The sequence below is a fragment of the Phaseolus vulgaris genome, chromosome 7 (assembly GCF_000499845.2).
Source record: "Phaseolus vulgaris cultivar G19833 chromosome 7, P. vulgaris v2.0, whole genome shotgun sequence".
NCBI classification, from domain to species: domain Eukaryota; kingdom Viridiplantae; phylum Streptophyta; class Magnoliopsida; order Fabales; family Fabaceae; genus Phaseolus; species Phaseolus vulgaris.
Window position 1 is genome coordinate 28,567,156 of NC_023753.2, and position 14,503 is coordinate 28,581,658.

The 14,503-nt window shown below is 32.0% G+C and overlaps 1 protein-coding gene across 1 annotated transcript; it reads right to left on the minus strand.

Annotated features, from left to right (window-relative positions):
* Positions 1-591: 591 nt before the first annotated feature.
* LOC137829688 (uncharacterized) lies at positions 592-5,473 on the minus strand. The gene is made up of 5 exons (XM_068636563.1): positions 5,084-5,473; positions 4,640-4,805; positions 3,075-3,468; positions 1,873-1,953; positions 592-1,441 (listed from the first exon to the last, which is right to left on the minus strand). Exons 1-5 carry the CDS (start codon positions 5,177-5,179, stop codon positions 943-945), a joined length of 1,236 nt encoding a protein of 411 aa, XP_068492664.1. The 5' UTR covers positions 5,180-5,473; the 3' UTR covers positions 592-942.
* Positions 5,474-14,503: the final 9,030 nt, after the last annotated feature.

The following is a 14,503-nucleotide window of genomic DNA, read 5'->3' on the forward strand; positions in this document are numbered from 1 at the left end:
TTTTTTTCATAAAGAGTGGATGACCATAAACGTTACATAGGTAACCACTTACAGACACATGGGTAATCAGTTTTGTGTGTGCCAGTATATGTGGAGAAACCTACATCGATTAAGTCATCTAACCAATATAATATATTATTTTTACATCGGTTAAATCATCTAACCGATGTAATATATGGTTTTTATTAAAAAAATTTGATTTTTTTCATGAAGAGTAGGTGACCATAAACGTAACATAGGTAACCACTTATAGACACACAGGTAACCAGTTTTGCATTTACCAATATATGTGGAGGAACCAGTTTTGCGTTTGCGTTTTGCGTCAATTAGTGCCACGTAAGTGGTGTCAAGTCTGTGTTAGTGACATAAGGTGTTAATAAAACATTTTTGTTGAGGAAATTTCTAGACATTGGTCATTCAGTATATTGGTCCATATGATATGGATCCCAGTTTGTGGAATTATACTCCCATTTAAAGGTGCACATAATGACTTTTGCAGAATGAGATAGTGGGAGCTGGAATACTTTTGCAGAGATATTTCATGCAAAGAGATATGCATCATTTGGTCGCAGTGATATACAACCTGAACAATTTCACCAAAACAGTATTTCATTGCAAAATTTCACATTACACTTTACAATTGTCTTACCGCCCAAATACCAAGCAAACAAGTATGTTGCTTGCTTTGGTTCATGAAACAATATACTATCCTTACCTAAAGTACAGCATCCAAGTGCTGCTCAAGTCATCCACAATCATGTGCTTCCAAGATCAAGCAAAGGTTCATTTGGTTTGAAACCAAGATGGCGTTTTGCTATCACGTCCCCAAAAGCCTTGGCCATGGACGTCCAATTGATCAGGTATAATGATTGTTCCAATGTGTGGGCATGTGACACTTGCGGCACTTCAATTTCGATGTGATCATTTCTACAGTGATAGTACTCAAGCAAGCCTTAGCACTGCCACTGCCAGCAAAGCAGCGGATCTGAAGTATATTTCTCTTAGACTCTTGTCGACCTTTCGAATTATTTCCTCATCTTTCGGTCTTGGCTTTCCACCATTCTTATTAATGCCAACAATGGTATCCCTTAGCTTATTAACTGCCCAAGATAGCCAAACCAGCCCAAATCCAAACCCTGTGTTGAGGAGCTTAGAAGCACAAAAGGGAATCCCCCTTCCACAGGCAAGCATACAGATCACAGATAGCAGGACAGCAAGACCAGTACCAGCAATGCCAACAGAAAACTGTGAAAGGAGCTCAGGAAGTTCAGGGCCAGATTTCTTGAGGGAGAGAATTGCTGTTTTGCGGTGTTGCCTCTTGTCAACCATTAAGGACAGAAGGCTTTCACATGCATGCAAGTAGTTCTTCTTGAAGAGATCCCTCTCTTTGGCTACTTTCTTGTTCTTCTTTTGTGAAGGCTTGACTTTGACTTTCTCAGGACTGCAAAAGAAAAACAACAACATAATACGTTTATGAGTATCCACAACCAGAGAGAGAAACAGTCAGCATCAATGAAAGCAATAATGCAGCTCAACTATAGAACATAATTCCTCTTTCATGATATTGAAAAATTACATGAGTCTATATGCATTTAAAGAAGTTTTACGAGAAGATAATTCTCCCTTATCAGACTCCTATTCGAAAAATCAGTTTGTGGACTGGATTATCCACATAGGTCATAGCATGGGAGAAACCTAATGCATAACAGGGATGAAATGAAAAGCCCTGAGACCAAAGTTGCATTTGTTTTATAGAGAACAGAATGATTATGAACTATTATTTTAATAAAAGTAACTCCTAGACAAGTATATCTTGCATATCTCAAAGTCAGGAGGAAAGAGGCAAGTTTTCAGGGAAACATATTTGCATACCTCCTCAAAGGAACAGTCAATGTAGAATGAATATCCAACGAGGATGAAAGACTTCTTACTTCTACTTCTTTGATACTCATCCTGCACATAGAAATTAACAGTAAAAGACAAACAAAAATAGATTGTTAAATATGGAGATTTTAAAAGTTCATTACAAAAGTAATTTAATTGCAACATCAAAAGTTTGAAAATCAGTTGATTCAAGGAATCACTATTCACAAACTAGTAAAGCAAATAATTTAACTTCAGTAACTAATATTAATTACCATATATGTATTTATTGATTTTACATTTGTTGCAGAATTAGAAGACAAAAGTATTAGTGTTTATTTTAGAAGAGCATATCTTAGAGAAATAATTTGTTTTTCTTTTATTAGTTTCTGAAAATGTCATCTAAACTAAAAAGAACTATTCCGCAAAAATTAACAGTTACTATAAGTGCATTAATTAAATTAGTATAAATAAACAATTTCAAACATACATGCACATGCGCTCACACACAAGTGGAGGGAACAAGTGAAGAAGGAAGTTTGTCTTCACATTGACCAAATTTCAGCTAACTTATATAAAAGTTCCCAAACTTATAGCAGTTTCTCCAATGAAATTGAAGAAAAAAAAGTTATGGTAAGTAATTCTTCATAGAGCCAGAAATATGTACTTCATTAAGAACAAAATTTATGGGCTTTTGTTTTTGGTTTCCAATCAAAATTTGAATATCACCTTCGTAACCAATGTCAACCATTACTACATGAATTAACAAAGTGAAACTAATTTTAATTAGAGAATATACCGAGAGGCCTACAACTTGGTCTCGACCATACATTAACCATGCCTGATACGTAAGGTGATTAAATTGTCAATTTAGCACATTTATGGATAAAATTCTTGAAGTAGTTTTCATGAATGCAAAACAACAGAGTCAACAATGTCAAGGCTAAATCATGCAAATTGCAAAAATTCCAGTATCTTCCAATACATCAAAGAAGAACACACATTTAAAAACATATATTTTCCAAACTTTTAATTTTGACATCGAAAATCTAATTAAATATTACTTAATCCATAGAACAAGAGTCTTTATTTACACACAAAATGTTGATAATTCTGTTTTACTATGAAAATGTAATTCTAATTAACCAGAAGATTTAGAATTTCATGTGATCAATATTTGACGATTAAACTGCTCCAAATAATATGTATACCTGCTGAAATGTGGGACAAGCATAAATTGTTTTTCACCCTTCCGTAATAAGTACGAGTCGGAAACTACAGAAAGAAGATCTTTCATCTCAATTGCAGTACCCATAAAAGTGACTTGACCATCTGGATGAACTCTAACCTTTGAACTAAAGGCCGAATCTTGAAAAATATCTAGCAAAAGCTTTGGGATGAAAAATTTGCTTTTTGGGATAATAGGTGTCAATGGTTTTTGAGGTTCATCAATGCCTGATAATTGCAAATCCACCAAGTCAGACAACAAAGATATATGTACTCCACCTATCCCAGCTTCAGCACTGATGCACTGAAAAATTTTATCCTGCTGAGTGCATTGTTCAACGATGCCAAAGCCAAAATGTACTGGGCTTGGATAAGTTCCTGCCACCGAAATTAAGGAAATTACTTAGTATGACGTGGCATAAAACACAAATTTAATCGCATAAGACAATAAACATTCATCACAGAAGTAAATGTAGGCTCCATAATCAAATCCACCATCTTCTCACCAATTACTTACATCATTCTAGCAACTAGAATGCATCATATCTGAGAAAGAAAACCAACCTTCAGTGATTAGGTATTACTGTAGTCTTTTTGGTCATCGGGTTTAACATTTCACCACTAAATTAACATGAAAAATGATCACCAGATTTAACATTTTGACTACTAAATTAACATGTGAAAGAATGAAACGTAACCAATACAAAAGAGACAAACACAAGCTGTTCATAACAGTGTAAGTTGAGAGAAATAACACATAATGAAGAAACTATTCGAATCGGGTACACATTCAATGATCCATGTGGATGGGTTCCAATCTCCCTTGACTAGTAGCCTTGCTTGGCAGCCATCTCTTTCCAAGGAAATACATTTCCCCTTAGAGGCTAGTTGAGCAGTATCCCTTTTAGGTAGGGTGAAAAAAGTCCTTGGAGGTAAATTTTCTATGTTGGCCACTGAGCCTCTGCTTGCCACTCTTAGACATCAAGCTTGTTACTGGCACCTTGATTTCCATTCTTGGAATACCTTGTGCTTACCCACCATAGCACTAAAAGAACAAATCAATAATGTTCAACCTACAGCACACAATAGGTTTACATCCTCCAACAAAACAGTGAAAATTCACTGATATGAATGATCAATGAAAATTACAAGGAGTAATCTCTCAACTCTCAAACCCTGTTCCCAATACACCCGAACCTTCATAGTTGCGAAGATTTAGTGCAGTCTATGATCTAATCTAACTACTGATTACAACATATTTATTTGTCCATGCTACAGGGAGTGCCTCAAAAGTTCTGTCTGGTTGTACCTCGTGATTGTTTGCCAGGGGGTTCAACTGCAGGCCCAAGACATCCACACTTACATACAACCTTTTTTAACAAAACTGAAAGAGTATTTACAGGACTATTAGTTATTACATCACCAACAAATAGTATTTATGCGGCTACGAGCTAGAAAAGTTGGAAGAGCAATCAATCATGTAACATTGAAGAACTAGTCAGCAATCAAATAGTTGGATCAAATACAACTCAGTGAGCTGCCTGCACACCTTGAACACCAATAAGCATGGGCCTTTGAGTCGTCGAGTTCACGTCGACAAGCTGATCAGAACCGAACCACTCCTTTTGGGGTATGGTTGACTGAAATGGATTTAGCGGGGATCCATATCTGATGATTTCTGGTTTCAGTACAGAAGGCAATAATGGTAGACAACCCTGTCTTACACAAAAATTCAAGGAAGAAAAATGAAGAGAATGCACTGATTAGCAGGACCATCACTAAAAAACTCCAGCAGGATTTTCAATACACAAAATTATTCATTGATTCATAAACTAAGAAATTTTAAGAAGCAATTCATAAATACTAACAAATTGTTAAAATATGGATGATAAAGTAAAAAAAAAAAACCTTTTTCATTCAAAGATCCACCTAAAGGATTAGGGCATAAGTACATAAAAAGTTGCTACCACCAAATCATAAACCAGATTCTTACCTTGGTAATGGTGCAGCCAACCATGGGCAGTTCTTGCTGCAAAGCAAGTCCCGGAGGGCATCCATGAGAAGCCATTAAACACAGTTTCTGCAACATTTTTCTGTGTTGAGAGAAACGAGGTTTTGGAAACCAAAACTCTCTCCTTTCCTGGCTCTGTTTCACTTACGCCCCCATCGACTTATCCCCACCAGAGCCAGAAATTCCAAAGATTTTCCCCAATTGAATAATTGAGTGGTACCAGAAATTTAAAATAAAAAATAAATAAAAGTGGTTTTACGTGATCCATTTGTTTGAACCGAAAACTACCGAAATTGAAGGAATCATCATTCTGCGGGATGAGAAAACATACATGTTGTCTCTTCTTCAACATATGTTGGGTAATATTTTAGTGTGTCTTCAGTCTCACCTACGCTGCCACTTCATATTCATCTTGACCGTTCATTTTTCCACTTTTTATCTGGGCCGTTAGAAACATACGATTTGAGTTGTGACTTCCCATGGTCCACGTGTCATAATTTTCATGCCCTACAAGCTCCTAACGGCACATCATACACCATAAGTTTCTCAAAAAATCTCTGCTCGATGGGCCCGGCTTTTGCACGTTTCCTCTTTCTTTTTTGGATGTTTTTTGTGTAAATTCTGCAAGTTGATGTTATGCCACAGAATTTTTATTTTTTTTCTTATAGGTAACTAGTATATAAAATAAATTAACAGCACCAATAAATATTAAAAAATAAAATATCTAGATTGAGTAAATTAAGGTAATAGGTTGTCAATAGTTTTTAATTTTTCAAAGACTACATTTTGTAAGTTTAGAGATATGGGTTTAAAATAAATGAATATATTATGTTATAAAGATCGTAAATAAAAAACCTAAAATTCTAATAAAATATTTATTTCTCTAAATTGTATTCTCTATAAAAAAAATGAAAATTATGCAATTTTTTTATATTATCTTGAACACTGGCAATATTAAGTCAACATTAATCGAACAAATCTTTCATTTAAATAAGTTTTTTTTTCTCAAATATTTTATCTTCGTCTTTAGTTCATGAGTTGAGAATAGTAATTGCATGTGCTTCATCTAAATAGATATATCACAAATAGTATATTAGTATAAGTTTGTAATAATATATGTGATCATTGAATTAGGTTCCGTATAACTAAGTCTGGATTTCTTAGTTTTTTTAAAAAATAATTTAGAATTTCAAGGTAAATGAAATTAGGTTAAGTTTATTATAAGAATTGATGTAAAATTCCAAAATCTTATATTAGATACTTATCAATGAATTAGTCTCGTGATGATTGTCTTTAGATAATTTCTTTTGATGGATAAATATGATATACACAAACTCTTAATATATGTGTTGCTTTACAATATTCAAAATGGTATTGACTTGAGTTGAAGAATTTGAAAGACGTATTTGTACAAATTGAGAATTTTTGAACTAATACTAACATGTGTATTATTGACATTGTGTTGAACGATATAGTATCACGAGTCGAGTGATTGTTGAATGGGAGATTCAATCAAAATTTCAATGTGAGTCCATAATACTTGGTATTAATTAGAAGGGTTTTAAAGATATCGAATCAAGAGTTACGGAAAAAGATGTTAATATTAGTGTTGTCCTTTTCTAATTCTTAGTTGTTTTTTTATAGAGATGTATAACCTTTATTTTGTTTGTTCTAATTCTAGTACTTATTGATTGACTCTTTGTTTTTCATTCTCTCTATTTAACTATACCTATAATGAGTGTATTGTTTGTATATCCAGACCATTTATTTTGATTTCAATAGAAAATTAAAAAGAGGTATTCATTCTCATATCATTTGTCTTCCTTTTTCTTTTTTGTTCATCTCTGTAGAGCTTTGATTGCTACATTTATCCATGGGTGAAGTTGTTGATCCATCACAAGATCTTTGTTCACCTTACCATGTTAATTCATCAGATAATCTTCATTTCTCATTGTCCCTATTATTCTCGAGGGACCAAACTATTATCATTGATCTTGTTTGTTTCAAATGAGCCTAATTTCAAAGAATAAAATAGGTTTCATTGATGGAACCATAGAACCTCCCAATCATACCAACTCATTGTTTTCAACATGGCAGAGAGCCAATATGTTGGTTGTTTCCTAGATTCTCAAGGTTGTTTCTCAATCCATCACACAGAGCATCATCTGTATGGACAATGCCTTTGACATATGGAATGATTTAAAGGAAAGGTTCTCACAAGGAGACATGATTCGTATTTCTGATGATCAAGAGATGATTTCTTCTTTTAAACCAGGTGAGTTGACTATTACAACCTAATTCACTCAACTAAAAATTCTTTGGGATGAACTTGATCTTTTTCGTCCACTACCTACTTGTTCGTGTGCCTCTAAATGCACCTACAATGCTCTTGTGAATGTTTCTAAATATAAAACACAATACTAGATTATTAAATTTCTAGGGGAGTTAAATGATAATTATTTGACTGTGAGAACTCAAATCCTACTAATGGACCCTTTGTCATCCTTGAATAAAGTTTTCTCTCTCATTACACAACAAGAGAGACAAATATTTTGGTGATCAACCCAAGGCAATGATTGCTACTAGCAAGGGAGGTTATAAAAATAATGCTACAACCTATGGAAGAGGATATACTTCCAAATTTTGCAGTTATTATGGAAAGACATGGCATACCATTGATACATGTTATAGAAAACATGACTTTCCACCTCATTTTAAGTTTAAAAATCAAAACCATGATTAAAGTCATACTAATGCAGTTTTTCAGACTACAAATTTTAATAATGATGAGCAGAATCATGAAGGTTCAAAGTCAGAAGTGTAGTCTCAACAAATTGGTTTTACTCCTAAGCAGTATCAAACATTGTTAGCTCTTTTACAATAATCCAAATTCAATGACAATGTTTCTAATCAAGTCTTTGTTATTACTACCAACATGACAACACAAACTGATAATAACTTTATTTCTTCCTCCAGTTCTTGGATTATTAATAGTGATGCTACTGATCACATTTGTTCATTCGTAACTTATTTCACTTCATATCATCAAATTAATCCTATTTATGTCAAATTACCAAATGGAAATCAAGTCATTGCTAATTATTCTGGAAGTGTTCTCAATGAAAATCATGTTATAAACAATGTTTTGTATATTCCTAGCTTCATTTTAATCTTCTTTCAGTGGCAAAATTGATTGATAAATTATCTTGTGTTCTTACCTTTGACTCTAATGACTGTCACATTCAGGACAAAAACTCCTTGAAGATGATTGGTTCTGCTAAGATGCAAGATAGACTTTATATACTCAGAATCTCATCATATCAGAAATTTCAAATCAAACACATCAAATCTACACACACCATCAATACTATTAATGTCAATGATCCATAAACACTTTGACATTTTCGATTAGGTCATATTTAAAATAAATGTATTGATGTTTTCAAAAATAAATTTCATTTTGTTAAATATAACAAATCTTTTGTTTGTGATGTTTGTCATTTTGCAAAGCAAAAAAAAGACTTTCATTTCCTATTAGTACATATAAGTCAAAAAATGTTTTGATTTGATTCATGTAGATATTTGGGGACCATACTCAATACCATCAATTCATGGTCATAAATATTTCTTGACCATAGTTGATGACTATAAAAGGTACCCATAAATTTTTTCTTTTAAAACAAAAATTTAAAGTTGTAAAGATTTTGGAAAATTTTGTTGTTTTTGTTCAAACACATTTGAGACGACAATAAAAATAATAAGAAGTGATAATGAGACTGAATTTTTCATGACTAATTTCTTTGTCAATAAAGGAATAGTACATAAAACATCATGTGTCAATAGTCCATAACAAAATAGTATAGTTGAAAGGAAACATGGTCATTTATTAAATGTAGCAAAAACTTTCATGATATAATCTCACTTACCCAAAATTTATTTGTCATATTATGTGATACATATTGCGCATATTATAAACATGTTTCCCACACCTATGTTAAACTATTTTTCTTCTCATGAAATGCTTTACAAAACCGGAACATATTGTAATGGATTAAAGGTGGATGAATCTTTATTTATGCTATAACTTTGTCAACAAATAGAAGAAAGTTTGATCCAAGGGCGTCAAAATATGTTTTTATTGGTTTTAAAAGGAGGACAAAAAAATATATTTTAGTGAATATTCAATTAAGAGAAATTTTTGTGTCTGAGGATGTTGTCTTTTATGAACATGTTTTTCCATATCAAAGGGTTCAAGATACTAGCAATGAAACTAACAGTCCTAACATTCACGATCAAAGTTTTTTTTTTACTGAAGATCAACCTGTTTTGAGTCAGCCACCACAAGTCGTTCTTGCACCTATGATAATGCTGAAAAGTAATAGTAATGATGATAATTGGGAATTAAACATTGAGATTCCAAAAGAAGTTTGTCCCTGTATAGATCAAAACCTCAATGAAGATCATGACATAGAACAAAATTCTGAATCAGATCAATTTGTCCGAATGAGTACAAAGAATAAAAAAATCACTTGAGTATCTAAAGGAATATCATTGTAATCTTAATGTTTCCAATACATCTTCAAGATTTAAATATCCTTTGAATTTTGTTTTTTCTTATAACAATTTCTCACCTTCTTACACATTTTTTGTTATATCTCTTTCTCCACATGTTGAGCCAAACACTTATTTTGAAGATGTGAAACATGATTGTTGGAGAAAAGTTATACAATGTGAGATATTTGCTTTAGAGTAAAATCAAACTTGGGAGATTGCTCTTTTGCCTAAGGACAAAGTTGCCATAGGTTGCAAATGGGTATTAAAAAAGATATAAGGCTGATGGGACAGCTGAAAGGTATAAAGTAAGACTAGTGGCAAAAAGATACATACAAACAAAAGGCATTGACTACCTTGATATTTTCTCTCCAGTAGCAAAGATGACCACCATAAGGTTGCTTCTTTCTATAGCTTCTATCTATAATTGGGAATTGAAATAATTAGACATAAACAATGCCTTTTTACATAGACAATTGAAAGAAGATGCATACATGGTTGCTCCTCCTGGATTGACTTCTATTCAACAATGACAAGTTTGTAAATTAAAAAAAAGGCTTTATATGGCCTTAAGCAAGCTAACAAATAGTTGTTTTCCAAACTGTCATCCTTTTTGCTTTCTTCAGGATACTCAATCTATGAATGATCATTCCATGTTCATTAATTCTTTTGAAGGATTTTTTACAACATTATTGGTGTATGTGGATGATATAAATATTGGCAGAAAGTGATAAAGAAGAGATTGCTCAAATTAAACAAGCCTTGAATCAGACATTCAAGATTAAATATCTTGGTAATTTAAGATATTTTCTTGGTCTAGAAGTAGCAAGAAGTAAGAAAGGAATAATGGTGAATCAAATGAAATATGTATTGGGATTGTTAACAGATGTAGGTCTTTTAACCTGCAAACCTGCACTCAATCTTATTGATAATCATGAAAAATTATCTTCTACTGGAAGTATTCGTTCCTTTCACAGATATTCAAACTTGTAGAAGATTAATTGGAAGACTTATGTATCTCACTGATGCCCGACCATATATAACATTTTTTGTGCAACAACTTTCTCAGTTTCTTGCTAAGTCTACAATTGCTCACTATAATGCAACAATTAGAATTCTCAGGTATATTAAAGGAGCTCTAAGTCTTGGTTTATTTTTCCCTTCCAACACTTTTGTTCATCTAAAAGCCTTTTGTGATTGGGACACCTACAGTAATTCAAGACAATTAGTGACTAGTTTTAGTGTGTATCTTTGGAATTCTCTCGTATCCTATAAATCAAAAAAGCAAGGGACAATATCAAAGAGTTCTCGTGAAACTGAATATAGAGCAATGGCGACTGTTACATGTAAAATTCAATTACTAACTTATCTTTTTCAAGATTTCAAAGTTCCATTTGAGCAACCATCTCTTTTATACTGTGACAATGACTCACCAAGATACATTGCAGCAAATCCAGTTTTTTCACGAGCGTATGAACATATTGAAATAGGTTGTCACGTTGTTAGGGAAAAATTAAAGAAAAGTCTCATCTATTTGCTTAGAACATGGATACAAGAGTTATAGGAAGATGCTAATATTAATTGTGTCTTTTCTTCTTAATTGTTTCCCTTTATAGAGGTGTATAACCTTTATTTTGTCTGTTATGATTCTATTATTTATTGATTGACTTTTTGTTTTTCATTCTCTCTTGTTAGCTAGACTTATAATGAGTGTACTATTTGTATATATTCAGACAATTTGTTTTGATTTCAATAGAAGAATAAAAAGATATATTCATTCTCATATCATTTGTCTTCCTTTTTCTCTTTTGTTCATCTTTGTTCTATTTTATAATAAAGTGGTTTGAGAAAATAATATTTAAGGGGTTAGTCACGAGTGTTTGCAAGACCAATGAATACTCTGATGTACTTCACAACATTAATCTACCTAATTGAACTTGACTTGTTGGCCAATAAATGGATGTAGTTTGTGTGATAGATGAACCAACATAAATTATTGTGTATGTGTTTTTTCCTCCTTATTTCTTTTACATTAAATGTTATTATCATTTGTACTAATCCAAGAAAGATAATTATTGTGAGAGTATTTTCTAAAACATAATTATATGCATTTGGAGATGTTGGTCAACATAAGAACTATGATCTATCAGTTGACGACTTGTGAAATTTATGTTTGATGTGTAGATTGGAAAGACTCAAAATGAAATAAGTCTTCAAATATGTTTGTTTGGTTATATTTGTTATAAGATACGATGAAACTCATCACTTTATGTTTCATCGCATGAAACCTGCCGGATTTTTTTTAATGAAAATGCGTCAAAAGTTTAAAGTAATTGTGGTCAAACTTGCATTAGATATAGTCTATTGCAAGAATTACAAGCCTCATCAATAATTAGAATAAATGAAAAATTATAACAGATAAATGATGCAGAGTTAGTGTAATTGTTTTACAAACTAAATCATCATAACCTAGATATAGTGAGACATATTTATAAAAAGTTTTCAAAATTAATTATATCGCAATTTATTATTAGACAAACATGCAAAGATAATTAATCTTCTAAGCAATTATTCTATTACCTTATGAAGTTGCTTTTGAATTTATATTTATTTGGTAAATAAGTATTATTTTACTGTTTTTTTAATAAGCTAAATAACTGGTAAAAAATATAAAAACAGTCACACAAATTTTAGATGAACGTTGTTTAATCATTCAAACAAAAAAACATGAAAAGACAATCACAGTCTAGGCTTTCAAAAGACTAGGTTAGCTTTAAAGGTAGACTAAACAAGTTAACTGATATTTAGTTTATATAAAATAAATTAAGAAAATTAAGCTAAAACTTTAGGTGACAAAAAGAATTGATTGGCATAACTTGCTTTATAAAAAGTACGCTAAATGATACAAAATTTAAAATTTTGAATTAAAAATATTTATATCACAAACATAAATAAATAAATTAAATATTTGAATTTTATATTAAAATAAAAAATTAAAATTAAAAATAGTGTGACATAATTAAAAAAATAAAATCATTTATAATTACTCTTATAATAGAGATAATTTAATACTAAGATAAGATAATAGATATTTAAATAAATATATGTTTAATTGACATTAATAAAATAAAATTATATTAACTTGACTTTTTAATTAATTTTGTAGTTATATTTAAGTGTAGAGGATTATGTTGAGTTGGGCTCATTTCCTATGTGGAGGCTCAACCCAATATTAATCACCTTTAGTTTTTTTTTTCTTTTGCAGTGAGAGCAGTTAACTGAGAGAGAGAAAAAGAAAAGGAGAAAAGAGTGAAAAGAGGAAGTTCCGTCCAACAATTTCACGTTGTTGCCGACACTTCGTCCACTATTGGATTGAGCTAAGATTTTATCATCAGGTTCATAAATTGTGGTACTTCAATCTGACCGTTCGGATCTTTGAGAAGTTGTTTGAGCAGTGAGAAATTCATCTCACACTACAATAATGTTTTTAAGGACGAAAAAATTTTGATCGCCGCTGCTGCTTCGTCCACCGCTGAGATTTTGTCAGGATGTTCATAACTCGTGCTGCATTAATTTGACTATCCGGATTGTTGAAAAGTCACCTGAAAATTTACCTATAAGTCGCGTACAGTAGCTGCGATTTTTGTGAATTTTCTGGTTTCTTGTTCTCTATTTCATCTATGTTATCTTGTTATTTGACTGATTGTTAAGCACAATTTGTGTTGTGATTTGAGACTCTTTTGTAATATTAATTTTGATCATAGTGGAGCTTGATTAACTGGCTTGTGTTTGTGGTTTTTACTTTTCACATTGAGAAGAATTTTCACGCTAAAATTTATGTGTCTTCTTTTAGTGTGTTTTTTGTTGTTATCATTATTTGTTATTTCTCCTCACAAATTCTTGCAAGTTGGGAAAATTATTATTCGTTGCTTATTGCTCTGGTTGAGTTATTATTTTACTGTTTTGAATATCCCATCAGAGTGGTATCAGAGCTCCTTGGTTGGAGCTATTTGACTGCTTGAATGATGGAGGCAAATACAAATAAGATGGTTTGTTTGAACGACACTAACTATCACTTGTGGAAGGGAAAAATGAAGAATATGTTATTTGTGAAGAAATTGCATCTTCATATGTTTGCTACTGAAAAGCCAAAAGACAAGACTGATGAGGAATGGAAGTTTGAGTATCAGCAGGTTTGTGGTTTTATTTGTTAGTATGTTGAAGACAATGTTTATAATCACATTGCTAATGAGGAAGATGCAAAATCCTTGTAGAAGAAGATTGAGATTTTGTATGCTTCTAGTACAGGAAACAATAAATTATATTTGTTGAATTCTTTGATGAATTTGAGGTACAAGGAGGGGACTTCTATTTCATATTACTTAAATGATTTTTAGGGGCTTCGAGATCAATTGTCAGAAATGGGCATCAAGTTTGATGATGAAGTGTTGAGATTATGACTACTGAATACTCTACCAGATTGTTGGGAAACATTTTGGGTTTCAATTACAAACTCATCCCTTGATGGTGTTGTCTCCTTGGAAATTGTCTTAACGAGGGGATGAGAAGGAAGACCCATGGTACTTGATCTCATTCTTAGGTACTTGTCACTAAAAATAGGGGGAGAAGTCGGAGAAAGAAATTGAAAGGGTGTAGACAAAAGAATAGAAGTAAGTCAAAGTCTAAATAGGAAAATGTGGAGTGTCATTATTGTCACAAAACAGGGCACATTCAGAGAAACTATTTTCTATGGAAAATGGAGAACAAGGATAAGAAAGGGAAGCAGAAGGAGAAACATCATGACAATGATGATCGTGTCACTACTGCTACCTGTAATGATGATCTTATTAT